This window comes from Carettochelys insculpta, chromosome 5, assembly GCF_033958435.1.
Source record: "Carettochelys insculpta isolate YL-2023 chromosome 5, ASM3395843v1, whole genome shotgun sequence".
NCBI lineage: Eukaryota > Metazoa > Chordata > Testudines > Carettochelyidae > Carettochelys > Carettochelys insculpta.
The window spans coordinates 40,892,188-40,916,774 of record NC_134141.1 but is presented as its reverse complement, the minus strand read 5'-3'; the positions used below and the strand labels follow the sequence as shown (position 1 = coordinate 40,916,774).

At 41.5% G+C, this 24,587-nt stretch overlaps 1 protein-coding gene and 1 long non-coding RNA gene across 7 annotated transcripts in view; one reads left to right on the top strand and one right to left on the bottom strand.

Moving 5' to 3' along the window:
- The first annotated feature begins 7,650 nt into the window (after nucleotides 1-7,650).
- LOC142013073 (uncharacterized) lies at nucleotides 7,651-16,556 on the top strand. Its single transcript, XR_012645535.1, has 3 exons — nucleotides 7,651-7,802; nucleotides 8,889-9,043; nucleotides 16,543-16,556. It is a non-coding gene; the product is annotated as an uncharacterized LOC142013073 (long non-coding RNA).
- A 3,682-nt stretch (nucleotides 16,557-20,238) lies between these two features.
- Nucleotides 20,239-24,587, bottom strand: part of TNFAIP8 (TNF alpha induced protein 8) — an 80,031-nt gene continuing 75,682 nt past the window's right edge. For 4 of the 6 annotated variants that reach the window (XM_074994125.1, XM_074994123.1, XM_074994122.1 and 1 more), the window contains one exon: nucleotides 20,239-21,834. In XM_074994125.1, the coding sequence (XP_074850226.1) occupies nucleotides 21,269-21,834 (566 nt within the window). In that variant the 3' untranslated portion in view covers nucleotides 20,239-21,268. Of the gene's footprint in view, nucleotides 21,835-22,530; nucleotides 22,758-24,177; nucleotides 24,553-24,587 lie in introns of those variants that run through there. The other 2 variants (XM_074994126.1, XM_074994124.1) reach the window with 2 other exon arrangements.

Here is a 24,587-nt window from a genome sequence, read left to right as displayed (position 1 = left end):
TTGTCTTCTGCTAGAATACTGGTCATGGTCCACTGAGAGTTTTAGGTGACCTTTGTGTGTTACTAATTTTGTTGCCAACACATTGTGATGTAGATAGTTCTCTCCCAGTTTTTTTCCCCCTAGGATGACCACCATAGAAATAATAGAAAGGCAATACAAAATTTTCAAAAAATCCAGTCCTTGTCTATTCTTGATAACTAATAGGAGATGTTTCTGTCACCCTCCTATTTGTGAGTCTGTAGATGGCTGACCAGTCTAATTCTGGACCTGCATTTGTTATTGCAGAAGGGGCAGGTGCTGGTAGCTGTTGGAGGGGTGCTGGGCAGTTCCCCCCCCCCCACTCTTTTCTCCTTCTCCACCTCTCCTCATCTGTCCTGGAGGAACTGCGCAGTTTGTGACACCCCCTCAGGGATCACTGCTCTCCACTGGAGACAGTTCGTGACAAGGTTCTCCCAAGTGTCAGCACTGATGTTGCACGTTTTCATGTGTGCCATCAGGATGTCCTTAAATCGCTTCCTCTGGCTCCCAGTGATCCTCCAGCCTTCCTTTAACTTGGAAAGCAGAATCTGTTTTGGGAGGTTCTGTTCTGACACCCGAACCACATGGCCAGTCCAACAAAGTTGTTGGTAAATGACATTGGCTTCAATGCTGGGCATATGTTCAACTCTTCCAGGATGCTATTTGTGCGTCTTTCCTGTCAAGAGATATTTAGGCTTCTGCTGAGGCAACGCTGGTGTTTTTCAAGTGCCTTCAGATGATGCTCATATGTTGTCCAGGTTTCACATGCATACACTAGTGTTGAGACAGCTACTGCATGGTATACAAGAACTTTGTCTTGCGATAGATGTCCTAGTTCTCAAGGCCCTGTCTCAGGCAGGTGAAAACACAGCTCAGATGATGCTGGATGTCTACGTCAATATTGACTGTAGTGGAAAGATGATTTCCACGGTATGGGAAATGCTCCACATTTTCCTGTAGTTTCCCCTTGATTTCAATAGATGGTACATGAGATTGTCCTGCCGGCGAGGGTTGATGGAGCACCTTGTTTTGTCTGCCACTAGCAAACCAATGTTTGATATGAGTCATTCTTTAAAACTGTGGAGGCATATGTATTTTGAAGTACCCCATGTAATTTGTCTAGAAGATTCAAGTTGAGTTGCATCATCTGTCATTAGCTGCAAGATTTCATTTTAAGAGTTGCGTTTTAAATATTGTAAACGCAGTGTGCCGTTTTACCAGTAGAGGGACCTTAAGGCCATGGAAAAAGTACCAGTAGGCATTCTGGGAGACAGGCAGCCTAGGTTTGAAAATCATTCTTCTGTAGGGGTAACACAAGGTCCATGCACTGATTAATCAAAAGGGATGCTTGTTTTAAGATCTGCTGCATTTTTCTAGCTTTTAGAATTTGGTATTCCTGTAGCTGTGCAGACATATTATATGCTTTCACTTGAAACTGTAGCAAAGTGTGACCTTGAGCATGTGTGACAGTAAAGCAGGGGAACAGCTGAATCATACAAGATCTATGTAAACTTGTGGTAAGACTAAAGTTCAGTATCTTAATCTGTACAGCAAGAACAGATCATACGCTAAAATACACTTGCACCATGATCTGTATTAGTACTAAAATAAATTTTTTTTAAAAAATGGTGCTTTTAAGTATAGGCCATTTCATGGGACGTACAACTCAACATAAGAGAAACATTTTCCTGAAAGGCAAGGAAGAGTTAAGTAGTTGTAAAGAGAAAATGTTTCTGACTCGGCTCTGTTCATACTATGTTTTGAAATATAAAAAGTCTGCTTCCTCTTTCTGGGGCCTAGAGCTAGGAATCTGTTCATGGTGGCTGGTAGTGAGAAATTAACAGACTGAGCTGTCTGTATTACAGATGTAATCTGTTGTTTGTACGCTCCTGTCCCTGTCCTTGGTGGATGCTGTTTGTTATTTTATGTATTGTTATTTGTGTGGAAAACATACTGTACATTGTTAGGGTGATTGGAAGATGGCTCCGTGGGAAAGCATGCACCCAGTATACTATTCACTCTTGAAAAAGGGGCTTGACTTGGCTTACAGCCTTCTCTCACAGTAAAACAGGCACATTAAAGGTACAGCCTCCAGAAAACGGAATCATAACATAGTCTCACCAAAAGGGTAGATAGGCAAACACAGAATGTGGTTAAGTGCTGTATAGGTTTTTTCTCCATTGTCCTCTGGTTTGGTTTACTGACTGTGTTTGTGATGCCTGATAAGCATTCAAGATGTAGACCAATTTGGAGGGCAGACACAAATGTAATGAATTGCATTAAAAACTCTTTATAGTCAGATCTGCACAGACTTCTGGAAAAACTTAGTTCATGCAAGAAATACAAATACTAACAGTCATCCCTTCATGAAATTATGTAAACTCATTTGCATAATCCCTCACCCATCCATAGTATGGTACATATGACTGAGACAGCAAAGTCCAGTGGATGTGGTACCGTGCTAGGACCCAGGACAACCATGTTCTGCTCTTGGCTCTGCTACTGATCTTGTGTGCTAGCTGGGGAAGTTGCATTGCTCCTCTGTCCTCCTCTGTTGTTACCTTGTTTTAACCCAAATAAACTCTTTAGCTGTCTATTTAGATTGTAAGCTCTTGGGAGCAGGGACCATCTCTCGTGTTTGTAGAAGGGACCCAGATTTCAAAGCATGACGACTACAGTGGAACCTATTTTTATCTCTGTTTACAATACCAAAGGTCATAAAACCAGTGGAAAATAGCTGCATTGATCTGAAACTGGCTAGTAGGAAGAAACAAACATTAACCACAATGGCAATGATGTGAGCTGGAAACTTTGATGGAGGAGATGCCAAGCCACTGATCATCAACAGGTGCCACAGTGACCTCTCCATAATGATTCATATGGAACGAATAATGGCAGGATTTCCAGGGTTGATACTGAATTAGAAAAGGAAGTAAGGGATTATAAATGGCTGAACAGATAATGAAATGGTTGTGTCAAAGCAGATTACCTCTTACTGAGCTTCATTACTCTTGGGATGGTTTGAAAGTATTGTTTGCAAGGATGTGTCTGTTTGTATCCACCATTTTCCCTCTATTAGTATAGTACAACCTTTGCACACAAACAGATATCCACATGAGTAAATAGAAAAACAAATTTTGGAAGTTGTGCATCCAAATAATTTCATTCAGTGCCAAGGCACAGGTGATCAGCACTTAGGAATAGCGAAAGCAGCACAGCTTGTAGAAAAATTAATTTTCATATTGTGCTCTGAAGGTAACACACCATGACATGTATTCTGAAAATGATACATCAATAAGGCAACACATTCATTACAAAATTATATTTTTATTGAAGCTGAGTTACATCAGAACTAAAATTTGATAATCTCTCCTGAAGAATCTAACTCCATTCAAAATGTCTGGCAGTGTCCTCGTGTTCCCAGTTGCACTGAAGTGTTTCTTTATACTTGGGGGGGACAAAAGGAGTGGTTTACTGACTTGACCTCTGGAATTTTTAAAATGCTGCTAAAACATTTTCATCATTGGACTTATCTTCATCAAATGTTCAGATAGCCAAAAGAGAGTGGGACTCAGCCACACTCTGATGAGCCACATCTCCCTAGGACACTATCCCAATAAGAGAAAGCAAATTTACCTTAGAGTAACTGGAGTTTCTTCAAGAAGTGCCCTGTCTGTATTCCAGTGGGGAAGCATGCACTCCATGTGCCTAGAGCCAGAGAAATTTGTCCATTGGTCTTTGCTTGTGCTCTGGCTCACCTCATGCCTCCGACCAAGGATGTAAGTGCAGGGAGACCTGACTGGCTCTCTAGATCCTTCTCCATTGAGAATCAGGAAAGGATCTGAATCAGAGGGAAAAGAAGGCATGTAGTGGAAATTAGATAGGGATCACATCTCTAAGAACCTCCACTTTTTACCAGTTCAGTAACTTTATTCTCAAGTGCTAGTTCCTGTGTGTATTCCACTATGGATGACTGACCAGCAGAACTCAAAGAGGAGGATGAATGAAGGCTCGCTGTTGCAAAAGCTGCATCAGCAGAGGAGTCTAAGACCCAGGCATATGTCTAGCCAATGTGTGGATTGAGGTCTATGTAGTTGTGTTATAAATGCCTTGTGGAAGAACCTCTTGATGCCACAGATGTTTCTGTACTCTTATGAGGAAGGAAAACGTTGGACAGCAGATACAGCAAAATACGCTGTAAGATCAATTTAGAGATTCTTTCAGATTAACGAGTTTTATTGAGTGAATGTTTACAAACGATTCATAGCCAAATTGCATAGGGTAAGAAATAAAAACATACGTCATCTGCAGTGCAGAGGTATGTTACAGCAGTAACAAGCACTAAACATGGTTGAAAATTGTACATCATAACCTGCCTTGCCCCAGATACATGTGGTGGGAAGATTACATTTAAGCCAATAAGTAACCCCTGGACAAACATCCATAACACAAAGCAGATTTGTCTGTCAACATAAGTATATATAGTAATAGCAGGAATTTGCCCCTCTTGGGGGTAAGTCCTAAGATTTAAAAGAAAAAAAAAAAACACTCAGTTCAACCAGACCCTTTTCAGTTGGCAACAAATAGCCTAGAGGCTTCCTGATCAGGTGAAATTCAGAGTATGTTAGGGGTGAATCTGGGAGTAGACTTCATGAAGTCTTGTCCCACCCATGCCCCAAACTTATTAATCTTCTAGCTGAGGTGATGGTTACCAGGAAAGTGAGCTTCATGGGTACAAGAGACAAAGAGCAAGAATAACGTGGTTCAAAAGAGGGCTTAGTAAGTACTGAAAGAACAAGAGAGTCAGGTCCCATGGAGGAACAGGCTTTGTGAGAAGCAGAGCAGATCTCAGGCCTTCCTAGAAACTGATAACCAGAGAGTGAGAGAAGATTGAATCATTCTGTGAAGGCATATACTATGCAATGAGTGTTGCTGAGCAGACCTTTTAAGAAACTGATAGATAAACCTGCTGTCTTCAAGGAAATAATATAGTCCAGAATGAGAAGAGTATTTGGAGCTTGTGAAGAAACAAGTCTTTGATGCTCTCTGTTAGAGAAATGCTTCTCATTGGCTAAGTAACATTTTCTACTACTATAAAGATGTTCTGTACAGCTTCAGAACATGATTGCTGTCAGGATTACGCCGCTGCAAAGCCAGGCTCTGTGATGAAGACACTTTGCTGGAGTGCCTGATTCTTGCAATTTCTCATGAGTCAGGAGATTGGGAGAAGGACTAATAATTTGTGCCTGAGATAACATGCATAGGAGGTTCAGGAGCCAAAACTGCCTGGGCTGGTTGGGAGAAATGAGAATAACTCATGCCCTGTCTTGCCAAATCTTGCACAGAACTCAAGGCAGGAGTGGTAGTAGAGGAAGGCACAATTCAGATGAACTAAGCATGGAACTGAGCAGTTTGAGTGGCAATCTAGAGTTTCTCTTCAACATCACAAATTGCACTTCCTGTTTTTCTTTTCTGGGAGGTGAACATGTCCCTGTGGGGATCTTCCATAGAGCAAAAATACTGTTTACCACAGAGTTGTGAAAGTATCTGCTGAAAGAGCCAGTTAGCACATTCTGGTTTCCTGGGAGGCAGAATGCCAGCAGGATGGTGTGATTGCCAATGCACTAGAGCCACATACAGACTGCTTCTACATAGAGAGGAGTGAAACTCCCTCCTTCCTCTTTCTTGATGTAAAATACAATTTTGATGTCATCTGACATTGTAAGGGCCTGGTGACCGTGAATGAATAAGAGAAAGGTTTCACAAGCTCTTCAAACTGCATGCAGCTAAAGAGCACTGGGTGCATTCTGGACTCTTCAGTTGTGCCTTGCACTGTATGGAAGGTCCATGTGAGCTCTCCAGCCCAACTGGAACACATTGGTAGTGATCCTTCTGTGTGGTGCAGAAGTGAGGAAGGGAATGCCAGTGCAAATGCCGTGGGGATCCCACCACCATGACAGGGAAAATGTCACTTTAGTGGGAATGATCACGATGGTGCTTATGGACTATTGCTGGGGTGAGCACACAGTCTGAACCCATGCTCGTAGGCAAAAAATGTAGAGTCCTGCAAAAGACATGACATAACGTATCAGTTTATATAACTTAGGAGAAAGATTAGTCTTGGCAGGCACTTTGGACTTGGTTTTGACCTGGTCTATGATACATCATGGCCTGAAACCCCTCTCTTGGCAAGTAAGCTCTGACTGTCGTAGAATTTAAGGACATTCTGACAAAGTCCAAAGTCTGTGAAGGGCTAAACACAGGTAATTCTATTCTGGCACCAGTCTTTTTTTTCTTCCCTGATTTACACAAACAACTGCCACACACAACTTGGTGGCATTCAGCTTGCCCTAGGGTGTCAGCACCCTTGAAATATTTCCTTCTGTTAGAATACTGGTCATGGCCCCGTGAGACGTGCCCAGCTGGGTATAACAGCACACTATTTCAATAATACTTCAGCAATGGGGCTGGAGCCATAAGCCAACCCATCCTCTTTTGAACAGTGGCTCTTGCTTTGGGTTAGTTAATGTAATTTTTAAAAGGTCTCTTCCAGGGGCGAGGAAGAATGTGCTGCCTTTAAAATCCCACTTACCTTTACACTGTTTGTAAGTCTCCCTCATTCAAACTGCTACCAGCTGGTGAAATAGCCCTGAAGGTAGTTGGATCCACAAGAAAAAAAAAAAATCACATCTTTTCCCTGCATAAACAAATTTTAAATTATTCCAACTTTGTCAAGAGCAAGTCCATCAGCTAAATGGTTGCATTCTGCAGGCCTGATTCCTGCTTTCGGACACCCCATCCCTCCTCCTTTTGTTTTAGTGTGGGTTTCCTAATGACACAGACATATTGTTACTCATAGGCAGGAACAACCACCACCTTCTTTTATTTTAACTTTCCCTCCTCCCCCTCCCAGGTTGTGTGCATACTTCTCACTCCTCCCAGCCTGCATCTGCTGCTATCTCTGCTGGGGAAGGGAGGAGAGGGAAGAGTCTAGAGGGGATCCTTGGCATATGGGCTTAAATAAGCTGCGTGAAGAGGAGACCAGAGAGACTGCATGGCAGGGCACACAGGCAGAAGTAGCAAAAGGTGTAGGTGCACTGTGGGGGCAGCTCAGAACAGCTGCTCTCCTGCAGGGGCACCAGCCTGATCCCAGGAGGGTTTAGCACATTCATTTGCTTCTAGCTCACTGAGCCAGACAACAAAGCCGTGCACTGCTCTTTTCCTTTCCAGCCTGCCTCCCTTCTGGCCATCCCCAGTGCCCACTATCCCCCACCCCACAAAAGCCCTGTGCCTGTCTCTATACCCTGAGCACTGCACTCCCAGCCTCTAGTTATCCCACCCTGATCTGGCCCCAGCCTGGCTCTCTCTGCTCACTTGTGTACAATGCCCTTAGCCCCAGCCAGGCCCGTGGAGTCCCACCCCTGCTGGAGGCCAATGAAAATAGGTAGGGAGGGACTTACTCTGTGCAGTCCCAAGCTCTCCAGGAGGTGGGGCCTAGATGGAGCTGGAGCCCTAAAGCACACAAGTACCCATGCATAGGAGCCATCACTCAGAAAAGGGTTTTAAGACCGTAGGTGCTGGGATTCAGGGTGCTGCAGCTTGAAGTGGTTTCTATTATATACAGGGTTTGCCCTTTGGTTCAGTGAAAACAAGCAGGCCTCCTTGAGAAATTGTTCCAGCACCCCTCTTAAAGATTCCTCCACCCACTGGAGATGAACAGTGGAGCAGTGAACAGGAGCAGCTAACAGGAAGTTTGCCTGGGAAAGCATCCCAGAGGAGCTCAGGTGAGTGTGGCATTTGGGGGGCTGCGTTGTGAGCTGGTGGGTTGAATTTCTGTTTGTGGTGTCTGTGCATTTGTTTCATTTTGCAGTGAGGGGCAGTTTGCATAGCTGCCTGTGTGCCTGAGCATCTGTTTTGCAGAGAGGGGCAGTTGAAAAGCATGTTTGGCAAGTTTGCAAGGTGTGAATTGGGAGAGCTTCATTCCAGGTGTGCCTTCAAGGGCTGATTAGATTGGAGGCAAAGGCTTTGAGCCAGACCTAACCAGCTAGCAGCTCTATAAGAAGGCAGGCCCAGCGAACAGGAGCAGCTAACAGGGAGTTGGCCTTCAGGAGGAGCCCAATACCTGTTTTTACCTTTCTTATACGGTATTTCTTTTGTGCCCTTCAGAGTAGCACTAGAAACAAATAAGGGATCTCTCTAAAGGGAAAAAATGGAGAGTGATATGGCTGGTAAGAGGTCTGGTGGTGTGACCTGCATGTCATGTGCCATGTTTGTCTTCCTTCCGAAAGACAGAAAGGATTTTCTATGTACCAAGTGCAAGCTGGTAGCCATTTTAGAAGAGAAGGTTAAAGGACGTGAGGCACAAATATCAACCCTCAGGTCCATCAGAGAGGGTGAAGACTTTCTTGATAGAAGGCAACAGATAATACTGCAGGAACAGCAGGCTACCCAAAACAAGGAGGAGAACTGGAAGCATGTTACTTCCAGGAGGAGAAAACCAGTTCAAGTCTCTCCAATTCCAGTGGCGTTAAGTAACCACTTTCAGCATCTCTCCACAGGTGATACGGCGGAGATAATTGGGGCTGATAGAATCCCTAGGAGGTATCTGAAAGAGTCCCCGCAGTTTAGAAAGCATGGGATGCGCAGTCCTAGGGATGGGAGTTCTATGACCACCAGCCCGAAGAGAAAAAGATGAGTGCTTGTGGTTGGAGACTCCCTCCTAAGAGGGACGGTGTCATCCATCTGCCCCCCAGACCTAGAATCCTGGCAAGTTTGCTGCTTGCCTGGAGCTAGTATTCGGGATATTACAGAGTCGCTGCCAAAAATTCTTAAACCTGTAGACTATTAACCCTTCCTACTTCTTCATGTAGGAACCAATGATACAGCCAAGAACAACTTTGACGAGATCACGGCAGATTATGTAACCCTAAGAAGGAAGATCAAGGACTGCGGAGCACAAGTGGTCTTCTCATATATCCTCCCTGTGGAAGGAAGGGGTCCGCGGAGGGATCGTCGAATCACAGAGGTAAATGCGTGGTTGTGTAGGTGGTGAAGCAGGGAAGGATTTGGTTTCTTTGACCATGGGATTCTGTTTCGTGAACAGGGATTGCTGAGAAGAGATGGGATCCACCTCACTAAAAGAGGAAAGAGATCTTTGAGGGCAGGCTTGCAAACCTAGTGAGGAGGGCTTTAAACTAGGTTTGTCAGGGGAAGGTGACACAAGCCCTGAGGTAAGTGGGGAAGGAAGAGGGAACAATCAAGTGGGTTTCCTGGGTGAAGAGGAAGAAGTGGGGCAATCGGCCCCTTCTGTAAGATGCTTGTACACTAATGCCAGAAGCCAAGGGAACAAACAGGAAGAATTAGAGGCCCTGGCACAGTCAAACAAGTATGAGGTGGTTGGAATAACAGAGACTTGGTGGGACGATTTGCATAACTGGAACGCGGTCATGGAAGGTTATAAATGGTTTAGGAAGGACAGACAGGGGAGAAAAGGAGGAGGAGTTGCACTCTATGTGAGGGAGCAGTATGATTGCTCAGAGCTCCAGTATGAGGAAAGAGAAAATCCAGTAGAGTGTCTTTGGGTTAAGCTTAGAGGTGGAAGTAAGAGAGGTGATGTTGTAGTTGGTGTCTGTCATAGACCGACAGATCAGGGAGATGAGATAGATGAGGCTAAGTGAAGCTTCCAGATCACAGGCCCTGGTTCTCATGGGAGACTTTAATCATCTGGACATTTGTTGGGAGACCAATACATCAGCACACAGACAATCCAGGAAGTTTTTGGAGAATGTTGGGGATAACTTCTTGGTACAAGTGCTGAAGGAACCGACCGGGGTCATGCGCAACCTGACCTGCTGCTCACAAACCAGGAGAAACTAATAAAAGAAAAAGAAGTGGGAGGGAACCTGGGCTGCAGCGACCATGAGATCGTATATTTCATGATCTGGACAAAAGAAAGAAAGGTGAGCAGTAACATACAGACCCTTGATTTCAGAAGAGCAGACTTTGACTCCCTGAGAGAACGGATGAGCAGGATCCCTTGGGAAACGAAGATGAAGGCAAAAAGAGTTGAAGAGAACTGGCAGTATTTTAAAGAAGTCTTACTGAAGGCACAGGAACAAACAATCCCGCTGCATAGTAAGAAATGCAAACATGGTAAGCAACCAGCTTGGCCTAACAGGAAAATCCTTAGCTTAAATTCAAAAAGGATGCATACAAGAAATGGACACGTGGACAGCTGACTAAGGAGGAGTATAAATATACAGCTGGACAATGCTGGGCAGTAATCAGAAAAGTGAAAGCACAATTGGAACTGCAGCTGGCAAGGGATATGAAGAGTAACAAGAAGGGTTTCTACAGGCATGTAAACAATAAACAGGTTATCAGAGAACGTATTGGGGCCATTACTGGCTGAGGGAGGTAACCTAGTGACAGATGATGCAGGAAAAGCTGAAGTACTCAAAGCTTTTTTTGCCTCACTCTTCACGAACAAAGTCAACTTCCAAATGATGGTCCTAGACAATGCATAGTAAGAGAGAAGAAGCCATGCTAGTCTATACACTATCAAAACAAAAAGCAGTCAAGTAGCACTTTAAAGACTAGCAAAATAGTTTATTAGGTGATTTGTCCTCCTTGCTTACTGTTTTTGGTTCTCTGTCTCTTAAATATTGAGTCTGTTCTGGTCTGGCTATGGTCTGAAGAAGTGGGTCTGTCCCACGAAAGCTCACCTAATAAACTATTTTGCTAGTCTTTAAAGTGCTACTTGACTGCTTTTTGTTCTAGACAATGCAGTATGGGAAGGTGGGGGGCAGCCATCTGTGGGGAAGGAACAAGTTCTGAGCTATCTAGAAAAACTAGATGTGCACAAGTTCATGGGTCTCGATTTAATGCACCCCAGGGTACTGAGGAAATTGGCAGAGGTCATTGCTGAACCTTTGGCCATTATCCTTGAAGACTCTTGGAGATCGGGAAGATACCAGATGACTGGAAGAAGGCAAACGTAGTGCCCATCTTTAAAAAAGGAAACAAGGACAATCCAGAGGACTATAGACCCATCAGCCTCACGTCAATCCCTGGGAAAATAATGGAGGGAATCCTCAAGTAATACATTTTGGAGCACTTGGAAGAGGGGAAAGTGATCAAAAGTAGCCAACATGGATTCACCAGGAGCAAGTCCTGCCTGACCAATCTGATCAGCTTCTATGACGAGATAAGCTCTGTGGACATGGGGAAGTCAGTGGATGTGATATACCTTGACTTCAGCAAGGCTTTTGAGAGGGTCTCCCACAACGTTCTTGTCCATAAGTTAAGGAAACATGGATTGGATCCTTGGACTATAAGATGGATAGAAAGCTGGCTTGATGGTCGGGCCCAACGGGTAGTGGTCAATGGCTCAATATCTGGATGGTGGTCTGTTTCAAGCGGAGTGCCACAAGGCTCAGTTCTGGGGCCAGTGTTATTCAACCTCTTTTTTTAATGACCTGGATGAGGGACTGGATTGCACCCTCTATGGGGAGAGGTAGATTCCTTGGAGGGTAGAGAGAGAATCCAGAGGGACCTGGATAAATTGGTGGACTGGGCCAAAAGAAATCTGATGCAGTTCAATAAGTGTAGAGTCCTGCACCTGGGGCATAAGAATCCCAAGCATTGTTACAGGCTGGGGACCGACGGGCTCAGCAGCAGTATGATGGAAAGGGACCTAGGGGTTAAGGTGGATGAAAGGCTGGATATGAGTAAACAGTGTGCCCTTGTAGCCAAGAAGGCTAACGGCATACTAGGGTGCATTAGGAGGAGCATTTCGAGCAGATCTAGAGAAGTAGTTATTCCTCTTTATTCGGCACTGGTGAGGCCACATCTGGAATGCTGTGTCCAGTTTTGGGGCCCCCAGTATAAAAAGGATGTGGATTTGCTGGAGCAGGTTCAGCGAAGGGCAACAAAAATGATTAAGGGTCTGGAGTACAAGACCTATGAGGATAGGCTGAGGGATTTGGGCTTGTTTAGTTTACAGAAGAGAAGACTTAGAGTGATTTAATAGCAGCCTTCAACTTCCTGAAGGGGAGCTCTAAAAAGGAGGGTGAGAAACTGTTCTCAGTGGTGTCAGATGGCAGAACGAGGAGTAATGGTCTGAAGTTGAAGAGGGAGAGGTGTAGGTTAGATAAAAGGAAAAACTACTTCACCAGGTGGGTTGTGAAGCATTGGAATGCATTGCCTAGAGAGGTGGTGGATTCTCCATCCCTTGAGGTTTTTAGGTCCTGGCTGGACAAGGTCCTGGCTGGGATGACTTAGTGGGGGTTGATCCTGCTTGAAGCAGGGGGCTGGACTAGATGACCTCCTGAGGTCCCTTCCAGCCCTGTGATTCTATGAGTTTACTATCGTTGTTTAAATCACCACCACCAGAGAATATCTCAGCTATATAATGCTACATCCTTGGTGATGACAACCCTTCCTTTCAAAGAGGCAAGAATAGTAGATTACTTCAGTATTATTCCCCCTGGGGTTTTTTTTCTTTAAAAAACTTCTGTTGTGGTCAATGAGTGGGGGGCTTTTGCCAGCTTTTTGCCCCCATTTGTTGTCATGAGAACCTGAAAAACAGCTTCCTGAATTTAATGGCAAGAGACAGCATATTGTGCAACACGCCAGGGGTACACATTTGAGCAGATTGCGAAAGCACTTGGACATTTAGCACCAACCTACAGTCACAGGAGTTCTCGCTAATCTCCTCTTTGGCAAGAAAAGTGAGGTTTGGCATTAGTTGCACATACCAGTCCATTAACTGAAAAAGTCATCCTGGGGGCACCAGCAGAGCACCGTGGTAACACACAATTCTGTTATGTGAGGGAGCCACTGTTTACCATAAACTCAACCTAAGGTCACATCTGGAGCTTAATGAACTGCTGAGCTGACATGTTATAATACATTAGGAGAACAAACCTGTTAAGCAGAAACTCTCTGTGCATCTCCTTTTCCATTTTGAAAATATATCCCACGGAGAAAAGGGAGGAATGTGGAAGGAGGAAATGGTGGTTCTGCTGTTCTCAGAACACAGCTAGTCCACTGCATCCATTTTTCCCCCCCCACCCACACTTTTCCTTCATAAAAATCCATTAATTTGCCTCCTTGTAGCCACCAAAGGCAAAAGAAGTAACTATATACAGATAACAAAATAAGAAATAAATGGATTCAAAAATAAGCATTAGAAGGATTTCCACAGAACATACTATGTATTGGTATGGAAACCAGGCTATGGAAAGTAAAACCTCTCCACAAGGTGTGGCTTAAACTAACAGCTGCAACCTAAATAAATGGAAAATTAAAAATCTGAGCGCAACTCCTGGCTGTCAACCCGAATTGAACACAGTTACCTCCTCAAAACTAAGGCTACAAGGAGCTCCAAAACAGAAAAGAGCCCTGGGCTGATTTCCCCTCACAGGCCAATCAAAGGCAAACAAAACTGCTTTCGGTTAGAACTTTGGAATTAGAACATTGGAATGAGCTGTCCCCTCATTGTCGCTGCACATTTATTCTTAGTCTCAAACCAGTACTGTCTTTGGGATAAACTGTGGTCCTGATATGCAGAGGATTCCTTCCACAGAGAATGAGAATCATATCACAAGCTTGAACACGGCCCTCTCCATTCCATGTAATTAGAAATTGCTTCAACTGAAGTATTACATCAGTGAGAAACATGTCTGTACCTATAGCCAACAGATGAGCCCAATCACCCTCAGCATGTCACAGCACCCTTAGGAAATAGCAGGGCTTGGTCACAGCACGTGCCCTTTTCCCCTGAAATGTACTAGTCTCCCCCAATTGATCCTCCTTTTATCTACTCAGTCTCAGGTTTCCTTTAGACACTGCAACATACCTGCCTTTAGGGCAAATTCAGACCTTTAAGAGAAAATGCTATGTCCCAGCGATGGCTTTTAACTTGAATAAAGAGATCCATTCTAGTTCCACTGGTGAGATCATGCTTCCTCAGGTGGCTGACCATTCATCAAGATCTTTGGGTGAGCCAGCCATACTTTCTTCCTTAAAGTTAGACACTCACCTGTAGCAAGCTGCTGGGGAGTCCAATGGATGGTGTGTGGCTGGAGATCTGGACTGCTCACAGAACAGTATCTTACCAGTGAAATAAAGAGAAGATATTACAGGCACAGAACAAAAGCATCAACAACATGCAATGCCCGTGCTGCACTGGGGAAAGGCAATGTAGACTAGGTGAATTTATACAGCTGACATTAGCACTTGTACCAGCAACAGCCAATGTATTCTGTCTCCTCAGGATCGAAGGATAGCACAAAGAGTGAAACAACATCTCCAAATGAAGGGAGAGCACATTGCCCAGAAAACCCCCAAGCCTTTTCCAACACCATTTTGATCTGAAAAATGAATACTATGCTGCCATTCTCAGAGTGGAATAGGCAGCCTGGTGCAGCTGGTCAGAAAGGGAGATAGGATTGTTGCACATACACATGCACCACTCTTTCCCTGAGTATTCTTGAAAAGACCCTATTCATCTATTTTGGGGAAATGCCACCTGCACCCAATGGCACCCTCCACCCGATACAATGGCAAAATGATCAGAAACCTACCCGCTCTCTTTAAAAGCTGTTTGTGCACAGAGCGCGCTCTCTCAATCAGTTCCTGAAGGTTTTCTTCTTAGCAAATAGATGTTTATTTGGAAACTTATATTAATTTAGGATTTGCTTCAGACACGTATCACCATTTTGTTCCACATGACTTATCAATTTCATACACACAGCTGAGTAAATCTGAATTCACAAATATTCATAAATTATGAAAAAACATTCAAATGAATATTTTCATCTGAAAAATAATTAGTATGGTAGAATCATGGACACTCAAACAGCTGACCTTTATCCTTAATGTTTTAATAATAAATACTAGTTTTAAAAACAGAAACAGAAGCTCTGATTAAACCTTGAAGTACTAAGAGTGGCAAGATCATCATGGCACTTTGTGGTCATTAGACAGTAGGAAATTTTGCTTTGTGGTAGGAACATATTGTTATAGTAAGTGATTTAGCTCCTCCTAATATACTGTTTGTAAGGAAATACTATTCCTATAGTCTACTTAGGAGGAAAATAAATCATGTAAGAATGATTTGTGCAATGTTTTGGTTACTTTGGATATTTATAGAGCCTGCAATACAATTTCTTCTGTTGTGCAGTTACATTAGCATAAATAAAATATGTTAATTTATTATAGTTTAGTGCATTAGAGAAAAGAAGAGATTCTTAAAGAAAGCAATGGAACAGACTTTTTCTTCAAGCATCTGTAGATGTCAACAGCTCTGTACCTGCAATGAACTCTCCAGGTAGCAGCTACAATGGATGCTTTTTTTTTTTTTTTTGTTATAGAAATGTATTTTCCTCCTTCCCAGGATGGACCAAAAGCAGCTGTGTTTACTGGTAAAGCAGGCAAATTAGAGCACATGAAAATTTTGTGGATAAAATAGTGTAATCCACTTTCATGGCTAAGAGCACCACACAAATGTTTTTCTCTTAACTGTGAAAGTATACTGATCTCTCTAAATATTACTATGAAAATTTATACAAATATGAGTTCTTTGTAAAAGGTCACAAATATACAGGTAAAGTTAATGGTTAATGCCAAATATATTAATATGTGGATACAGGTTATATTCAGAACTATTAGCAGGTGTATCAAGATAGATCATCCCATCAGACACAAACAGGAAACAAATATTTGACATTGTTTCTTTTACAGTAAGTGAATAAAGTAAATGTGTTCTCCCTAATTCTGTTACTTTCTCCAAAACTCAAATGGCAATTTTCTCTCTTTATTTAATGGGAAAAAGGATTCTTTCAAAGATGGGGTTTACTTTTGACACTGGCTTTTTTCTTTCGAAAGAAGCGCTTTTGAAATTAGAATATGCAAATGAGTTGCCAAATATGCAAAATTATACCTCATTTGCATACCTATTTCAGAAGAGGAACGCAGGTGCAGACACATCCTGCCTGTTTCTACACAGACCCCCTTCTTTGAAAGTGGCATGGTAATACACAGCCCAAAATATGCTAATGAGGTGCAGATGCAAATTCCCCTTGCTTCATTAGCATTATGTCACGTGATTTGGAGTCCAAAAGACCATTCTTCTGGACTCCAAAACGCTGTGTAGAAATGTGGCCCCGGGGGAGCTTCCGGAAGGAAGTCCTTCTTCGGGTCGCCCCTTCTTCCTGAAAATTTTTGGGAAGGGGCCTCCAGACCGGGGCCACGCTTCTAAACGGCGTTTTGGAGTCCAGAAGAACGGTCTTCCGGACTCTTTGTCTCCCTATCCCTTACAGTTTAGTACTCTCATGTGGAGTTCCGTACACCTTTGGGTAACTATGTTATGAAATGGGGCATAAGCTGGTTGCAGCAAAATGCTGGAAGACAACTGAGGGCTGACTGGAGACATCTTTTTTCCTCAGGTTGGGTTTTAAATGCCAAAGGATTTTTATTGGAGTCAGATCTGCTCATTCCCCTATTTCCCTTTCCTCTTAGTTTTAGAAGAGGAGAGGAATACTCCTTGTAGCAGACCTGATTTGGTTGTCCACTAAAAGAGGTGACAGCAGCTGCAGGAAACAAGGTTGTCAACAATCTTTATACCTTTTAAGTGTAGAACAATCTTAATGGAGTTTAAGTTGATTACAGATGACAATTATGGGGTAAAAATGCATGCTGGTTATTTGTTTCTTTTTTTGATTTTCTCTTTGCATGACTATGCATGTATGCATGCGTGCGCACACACACACACACACACACACAGGTAGTTAACATCATCAGATAAATATTGAAGAGTAGATACAAGCTGATCCAATACAAACAGAAACTGCAGCAACCGCCTGTCTGTACCTTCTTTATGCAAGGAAGATGAGTACCATTTGCTAAATCTTTCACTATAATTATACATAAGGCCTCATTTATCACTTGTCACCTTCGACAAAAAACATGTGGTTTTAACTAGCACATCGCAGTTCACGTGCATTTTGATAAACACCAACTGCTGCGGTCGATCAACCAAACAGTGAATAAATACATTATGCATTCAGATGATGGAACACAAAAGTGTGCAAAACAGATAAAAATACCACAGGCGTAACAAACACTGATTTTATGGCTTATTACAAAATTTGTAACATGCACTACTGATTGCTAACACTTAATTTCCCACTTTGTTTTTCAGTGGTCTCCCACAGCCTCGTATGAGTTTCCTACATTTATCTGTCACACCTTTGTATTTAGCTGGGCACTCTGATTTCTCTCTCCAGACCTGAGGAAAACTTCTGGATAGCCTGAAAATCTGTCCTTTCCACTAACAGAAATCAGACAAATTAAAGATACTCTCTCACCTGTCCCATCTTTCCAATAAAATACTGAAAACTCTTTTTTAAAAAATTCCTAGTAAAATCCACAAATGTTGGTAACTGAGCAACTGAATTTTCCTATACTAGCAATTTGTTCTATTTTTCTCCAATTAAAATGATCATAGAATCATAGGGGTGGAAGGGACCTCAGGAGGTCATCGAGCCCAGCCCCCTGCTTCCAGCAGGGTCAGCCACAGCTAAGACATCCTAGCCAGCACCACGTCAAGCTGGGATTTAAAAACCTTTAAGGGATGAAGATTCCACCACTTCTCCAGGCAGTGCATTCCAGTGCTTCACCACCTTCCTGGTGAAGTAGTTTTTTTCCCAATAGTCAACCTACTCCTCTCTTTCTGAAACTTCAGACCATTGCTCTTTGTTCTGTTGTCTGTCACCCCTGTATACAGTTTCTCTCCATCCTCTTTAGAGCTCCCCTTCAGGAAGTTGAAGGCTGCTATTAAATCAACCCTCAATCTTCTCTTCTGTAAACTAAAGCCCAAATCCCTCAGCCTCTCCTCATAGGTCATGTGCTCCAGTCCCTTGATCATTTTTGTTGCCCTCCACTGAACCTGCTCCAGCACATCCACATCCTTTCTATACTGGTGCCCCCAAAACTGGATGCAATACTCCAGATGTGGCCTCACCAGTGCCAAATAGTGGGGAATAACAACTTATCTGCTTGAAAAGCTCCTCCTAATGCACTCCAATATGTCATTAGCCTTCTTAGATACAAAGGCACACTGTTTACTCATATCCAGCCTTTCATCCACCATAATCCCTAGTCGCTTTCCACTGTACTGCTGCTTAGCCAGTCAGTCCCCAGCCTATAACAACGCTTGGGATTCTTCCATCCCAGCTGCAGGACTCTACACTTCTCTTTGTTGAACTGCGTCAGATTCAGATAATATGATAGTACCTTTGGGTTTAGTGCATATTGTATCCTCAGCAAATAATGAGCATTATCTTTATTGACAATTTAAGTCAATACAGCTTCAACTTTATTTTTCAAACAGTGAGAGATACAAAATGCTAAGTTGAGGTAACACTTAAATACTTTACAAATTGATATGATGTTTAATGAGTAGGAATAAAATTATTCATAGGCAAAAAGATCTTCTCTACCTGGCAGAGAAACTAAAAATCCATTTAATTTCAAATTTATGATGATTAAAAGACACAGAATTATATATTATACAGTGAAAAATAAAACTATGGAATTATGTAGCTCTCTTTAAGAACCATTTCACATTACTGACATATCTGAATATCTGTGATCCAAGGTTCCTCCATCCCTGTCACGAAACTGACTTTTTGTAGCCAAACAAAAATGTTGGATGACAACTATTCTTGCTGCACTCTAGAAAAATGCGTTAGCCTTAGTATGTCTGATTTCTGATATCTAGCAAGCTCCAAACAATTAGTGTTATAATCAGCTTAACCTAGATGTATGTATAAGGCTCGATAATTCAGTGGGTTACTGAACTTTGCCTCCAGAAATCTGGTTAATAAATTCTGACTACATTTTTGTTGCCTAAATCTAGGACATTTGTTCAAACTAACAAGCACAAATGGCAATTCATACTCAGGGGAAACAGAATTTCACTAGCCAAAATGTTGCAGCATAAATGTGGAAGCTTACACTGCAAATGTACATACTTAGATGCCTGGTTCTAAAGAGTGCTATATCATAGCTTCCTTTCAAAAGGAGTTCATATTGACTCCCTGATGCTACTTTACACAGGAGCAGTGGACGACTTAGTGAACTAGTAGTGCAATATGGAGTCTATCTGCAATGTAGAACTATACTACCTCTTGCCTTCAGGAACCTTCCTTCTCTCAGAGGAGTGGAAGAAATGAGAAGCACCCTTCTGTCCCACCAGAACAGCCAAATGCGGAGATATGAAAACCATGGCGTTGCAAACACACATTCGGGTTTCCCCATGACATTGAATCACTGGTGATGGGCAAAATGTAATGTGAAGATGGTAATTTTTGGACTTGTACACCCTCAAAGAATGCAGTTCCCCAGCTGTTAGAAACTGAGAATTATTGATTTATCAGATTCTAATTGGTCTATGCTGGTAGTGATCTCAATACTTCTCCATCTGCTGGATGTTGGTGGCCTGTCTAAAATAATTTGATATTCTTACCGATGTGTCCATGTCACAAAGTCACATTGGAAACTCTTCTTCATCTTCTGCATAGTCATGTAAAACACCCATCTTTTTGTGTGCGTGCGCGTACGTACATACACATACATACATGCACATACACCCTGCCACACTGAAGTTTTCACTTCATGAATCTGACAAAGTGGATTCCAGTCCATGAAAGCTTACGCCCAAATAGATGTGTCCGTCTTTAAGATGCCACAGGACTCATCCTTTTTGCCATAACAGACTAAACACAGCAACCCCTCTGAAATGTCTTGGCATAGTAAGAGTCCAGTGAGTGAACAGGCATGAAGATTGAACTATCCTTTCATTTTAGAAAGGAAATAGGTGAAGGCACATATCAGATTGCACTTTGCTTCATAAGTTTACTTTTTCTAATTTCTAACAGGCAAACAAAAAAAACATGCAAAGTGTGTAGTGCAAACATTCTTTGGTTTACTCAAAAATAGAAGACGTATCAAACAACAAAAAAGTATGGCAATTAAATACATGGCAAGGTTCTTTATAAGCCTCTCCACAAAAATTGATTGGGTACTTGAAATGTTTTAGCTTTATATGTTTTTTACAGTGTTTGGGAATCACAAGTTTTGTACCAGTGAAAAGAACTAGATAATCTTTGATTAAAGCTGTGATATTGTAAAATGCCACTTCTCTATTTGTTAAAACAGTTGCTACTACTTGTAATCCAACAACATAAGCTCACTATATGCAAAGCATACCAACGTGGAATTTATTTACCCTTCATATATGCTTATTTTATCTCAATTCACATTGCCATAAACATTATTCTAATGTGCAGACACACAACATCCCTCGTTTTCAGAAGAGGATGGGTATAGTAGCAGACTCCCATACTTACTAATGAGTGTTCACAGCTCACACACTGCATTTTACCTTTCAATTGCACATGGGAGTTTTAAAATTCCGTAACAGAATTACATATAACAAGTGCTTTTCTTCTACCACACACTGTTCAATCTGAAAAATGCATTTTCCAAGCCAGGCTGAATTATTGTAGTTTACTGTTCCTGAAATAATCAAACTTAACAGGCACCAGACTCAATCTGTAAGGGTCACTTGGTAGGTTTTCAATCAAAAGTGATTTTCATTACCGGACTGAAGATTAATAACGCAGTTCAAATGCTGCACAAAACCCTCAAGGATATGACTGTACAACTGCATTGCTCATAAAAGCAGCCCAAGGAAGCTGCAATCTACACATATACACAAAACACTTATGAACATAAATGCGTCAAAATATATATTCTTTTTTTACATGTGAATTAAGGAAATTATAGGAGGTACCATCACCATGCTAGTCTGATACAAAAAATAGCCATTTGATAATTCATAAATATTACTGTAAATGTAGAATTACATCGCGGGACTGTATGACTACCTATAATTTCATTTTATCATCTACTTCACAAGAGTCTTGCTGCATTTGAGCAGCTCTGTTTCGTAACCTTTATGTTGCTGTTTCCTTGGGCAAAGCATACTAAAGCACTATCATTCGAAGTCTTTACTCCGGGTTGATTGGGAATAGCAACAGATAGCTCATAATAGTTTGGGAAAGATTTTTCTGGAGCATCTCTTACATTAAAAGAAGACTACTTGTGTATGGTTCCTTATTCCTTCATAAATCAACAGTGATACTCTGCAATACTATGTGAGCAGTCAACCTGAATGTACTTATATGTTTCCCTCGTCTAGCATTTTGTTGACACCATCACAGAGTTTCTGCAAATGGGACTTATAAGGTCCAAAGGGATTGTATAAGGCAGCCAAAAATTCACAATCAGAGAAATGATCAAACACGTTGTTGACACGTCCATGTGATTTTGCAGTTAGGTGGCGCTGGATGATTTGATGAAGCAGCTCTCTACAATCATTCAACAATTTGGACAAAAAATTCCTGTCAAAGGTATAATCCACCTGATGGAAACTAACCACGGTTTTAGCCAGCTGATGAACCTTCTTCTTAAATGTCTCCATCAGTGCTATTTCATCTTGATTAAACTGGTTATTCCTGTAGAGTATTGCCAATTTAATGACTGTTTTGATGAGATTTTTAATGATCTTTTCTGCTTCTTTCTTGTTTTGAGTGTATTCTCTTGTTACTCTGTAGAGCTCGTCTAAAACATCACTGCTGGTGTCATCTATCAAGGTAGTTGCTATTGATTTGGATACCATTTTGCCAAGGATCTTCTTCTGGGCCTGAATGGCCAAGTTTTTGGAATTGAAGACATCTGTGGCCACTGCAAAACAAAACAAAAAACACAGAATGCAATTACTGGGTCATCTGAGGCAAGTTACTGACAGTGTTAAAGAGTATTTTCCTGCCCATATCATTTTACAGGGGGCATACCATATGCCTTCAGAAGTAATGAAATAAATCATCAATAATTGTGTGATAACTGCAGGTTTGTTTCAGAGTTTATGTTGTTCTTGGTATGATGTGTAGGTTTGCATTCACTGAGTGTTTTGGATTTGAATGAACACAAAAATTTAAGTGAAACTCAACCAAATGGATGAGCATAAAGGTTGAGATAAAGTGAATAAACACGAGAACAAAACAATACAGATTTTGGTGGGACATGAAGCTGTTTCTGGGTGCAGTCCCCTATAGTTTTATACAAGGGGCTGGCAACCAAAAGAGGAAGAGGAGCTTTTTTTCCCCCCCCCGAAACAAGTAAAAAACCTCAACAATTCAAAGCCGTAATGCATGTGAATAGGAGATAGTCCTTAATAAATAACATCAGACCATACTTTTTGAAACCCCTATCTGAAGAACAGCGCACATACATATCCCACAATGCACTGCACATATTAAAGGGGGAGTTATCCAACATTTCAAGATCACATATCATTTGCTATTTAGGTCTGAATTGTTCATTGTTGGGCTTTTAGATGTTCACCGAAATCTCAGAAATAATCAGTAGAGGTTTCATTACTTTCCAATTATAGCATTGGGAGCCACAGAGAAGTCCTTAAAGAGCCTCATCTGGCTCCAGAGCTGCAAGGTGCTGACCCCTGTAGACCGTCTGAAAAGAACCCTTCATCTGTTTACATTCATTTCACACATGGAAGGTTTTCTTTGCAAAAACACCCGTCTGGATTTCATTTCATTTTATTTTTTTAAAGATGAAAGCATAGATTCTGCAGATGTCCATGGGCAAAGCTACACATTTGGAAGAGAAAGTTTCCTGTTAGCCATGTGTATATATGTTCACACACAGTTGCCAGCACATATAAAGGGTATTTGTTCAAAGGGGAGTAGTTAAGCTATAAAACTATCTTTCCTCCTTCATGGCACCTTAGAAAACCCCAAAACAGGATCCCATTCGAGGATTTGGGAAGCTTCCAAGAGGCTCACTTTATGAAAAAATGACCACATTCTGCACATTAATTAACTAAAAATCTTAGATCATTTGACTCCTTTTAAAATAGCTAGTTCTTACCAGATGAGGATCCTGAAATACCAAAGAACTCATTGTTAATTATTTTGGGAGCAATAATCAAACTCACAAGACAAACAGGCTTTTCTAAACTACATAGGTCTGAGAAGCAGCTAAGGATCATAACTACCCAGTCAGAAAAGTTAAAAATATTTGTCAACAATATTTGCATTTTTAAAATGTAAGAATTTATCTGTGTTACTATTTAAATAAAAACAAAATATTTAAAACTAATCAAGTATGAGAACCCATTAACCAGTGCTCAGGATAGTAGAGATCTATTTTTCTCATGAACAGATTAGCTTTCTTCGAATTCTGATTGTCACTTTACTATAACTAAAATAATTAAAACCACATACCCGACATTCCCTAAATGCTCAAACTCCCTCTCACCACACCTGGAATATTGCTGGCCTTATTTGATAAAGTCACAAATCTCAATGTCTTTTGATGGACCACGTATTTCTACAGATTCTTCTACCTTGATAGAAGCACTATGACGACTTACAAAAACCCTTTGAAATGCTTCAGGAGCAAAAATTAAAACCAAAAAAATTATTTTTTTGCTCTTTGAATTTATGCAAACGCTAAAAAGGACATATGTCCAGATGCTGTAGCCACCCTTGCCTTAGCTTTAAACTACATCACAAATAATATTTCTGTATAACTCAAAAGTATTTGCCACTAGCACACCTCCTCAAATCTGCCTGAAAATCTCCTACCCCACAAACCAGCCGTTAATGGTTTACCCACAGAGAGCTTTTGTAAAAGTTATAAATCATAAATCAACATATGACTTGTTAAAAAATACAGAGGAGACAGCCTCAAACATACGATTATGATGGCATTAGCAAAACAAGAGCTCTCACTTTCATATAAATGTCAGATTCTTAATGGCTGTCCTATACATTACTAAAGTGCTGAAGCAATGCTGCGCATACCACCTTCTATGTATCTACTTCACTGCTGTTACAGTGCACATCAACTTTCATTTGTCATCATTCCACAAGTTTTGAACCAGCTCTCAAAGAAAAAGTTATTCTAAAATCCACATGGACTGCATTATGAACATGTATTTCTTTGTTTCTATGATCTTCAAATTAAAGACAATACTTCCTTTGAGAAAGTTAAAATTTTACTTACTGTTCATTGCAAAGTAGAATTACAGCTTTTACTGAGGTGATGCAGCGAAAGTCATTGTTCCAGGTATGGTCATCCACCTAACCTAATATACTTCCTTTAGCATCAGAATCTGATATAGATTTAAAGTTCTCTCATAGAAGCATTTTCTTCTCAACTACCATTCTCCTCAGTCTGAATTGCTCCATTTCACTTTGGCAACTCAAAGTGCAAAAATTACAGTGAAGTAGTTTCACTTCCTTGAAAGGAAAGCTTAAAGGAAATTGCATTGCTGAGCAAGCAATGTAATATTAATTGCCGTTATTGGTAACTGACATTTGGGACAACGAACAAAATGCAGAAAGAAGAAAGGTAAAGTAACTCAGAAAGGGCATGCTTGGTTCTTGGGTGTGAACCCTTCTCTCATAGCAAAG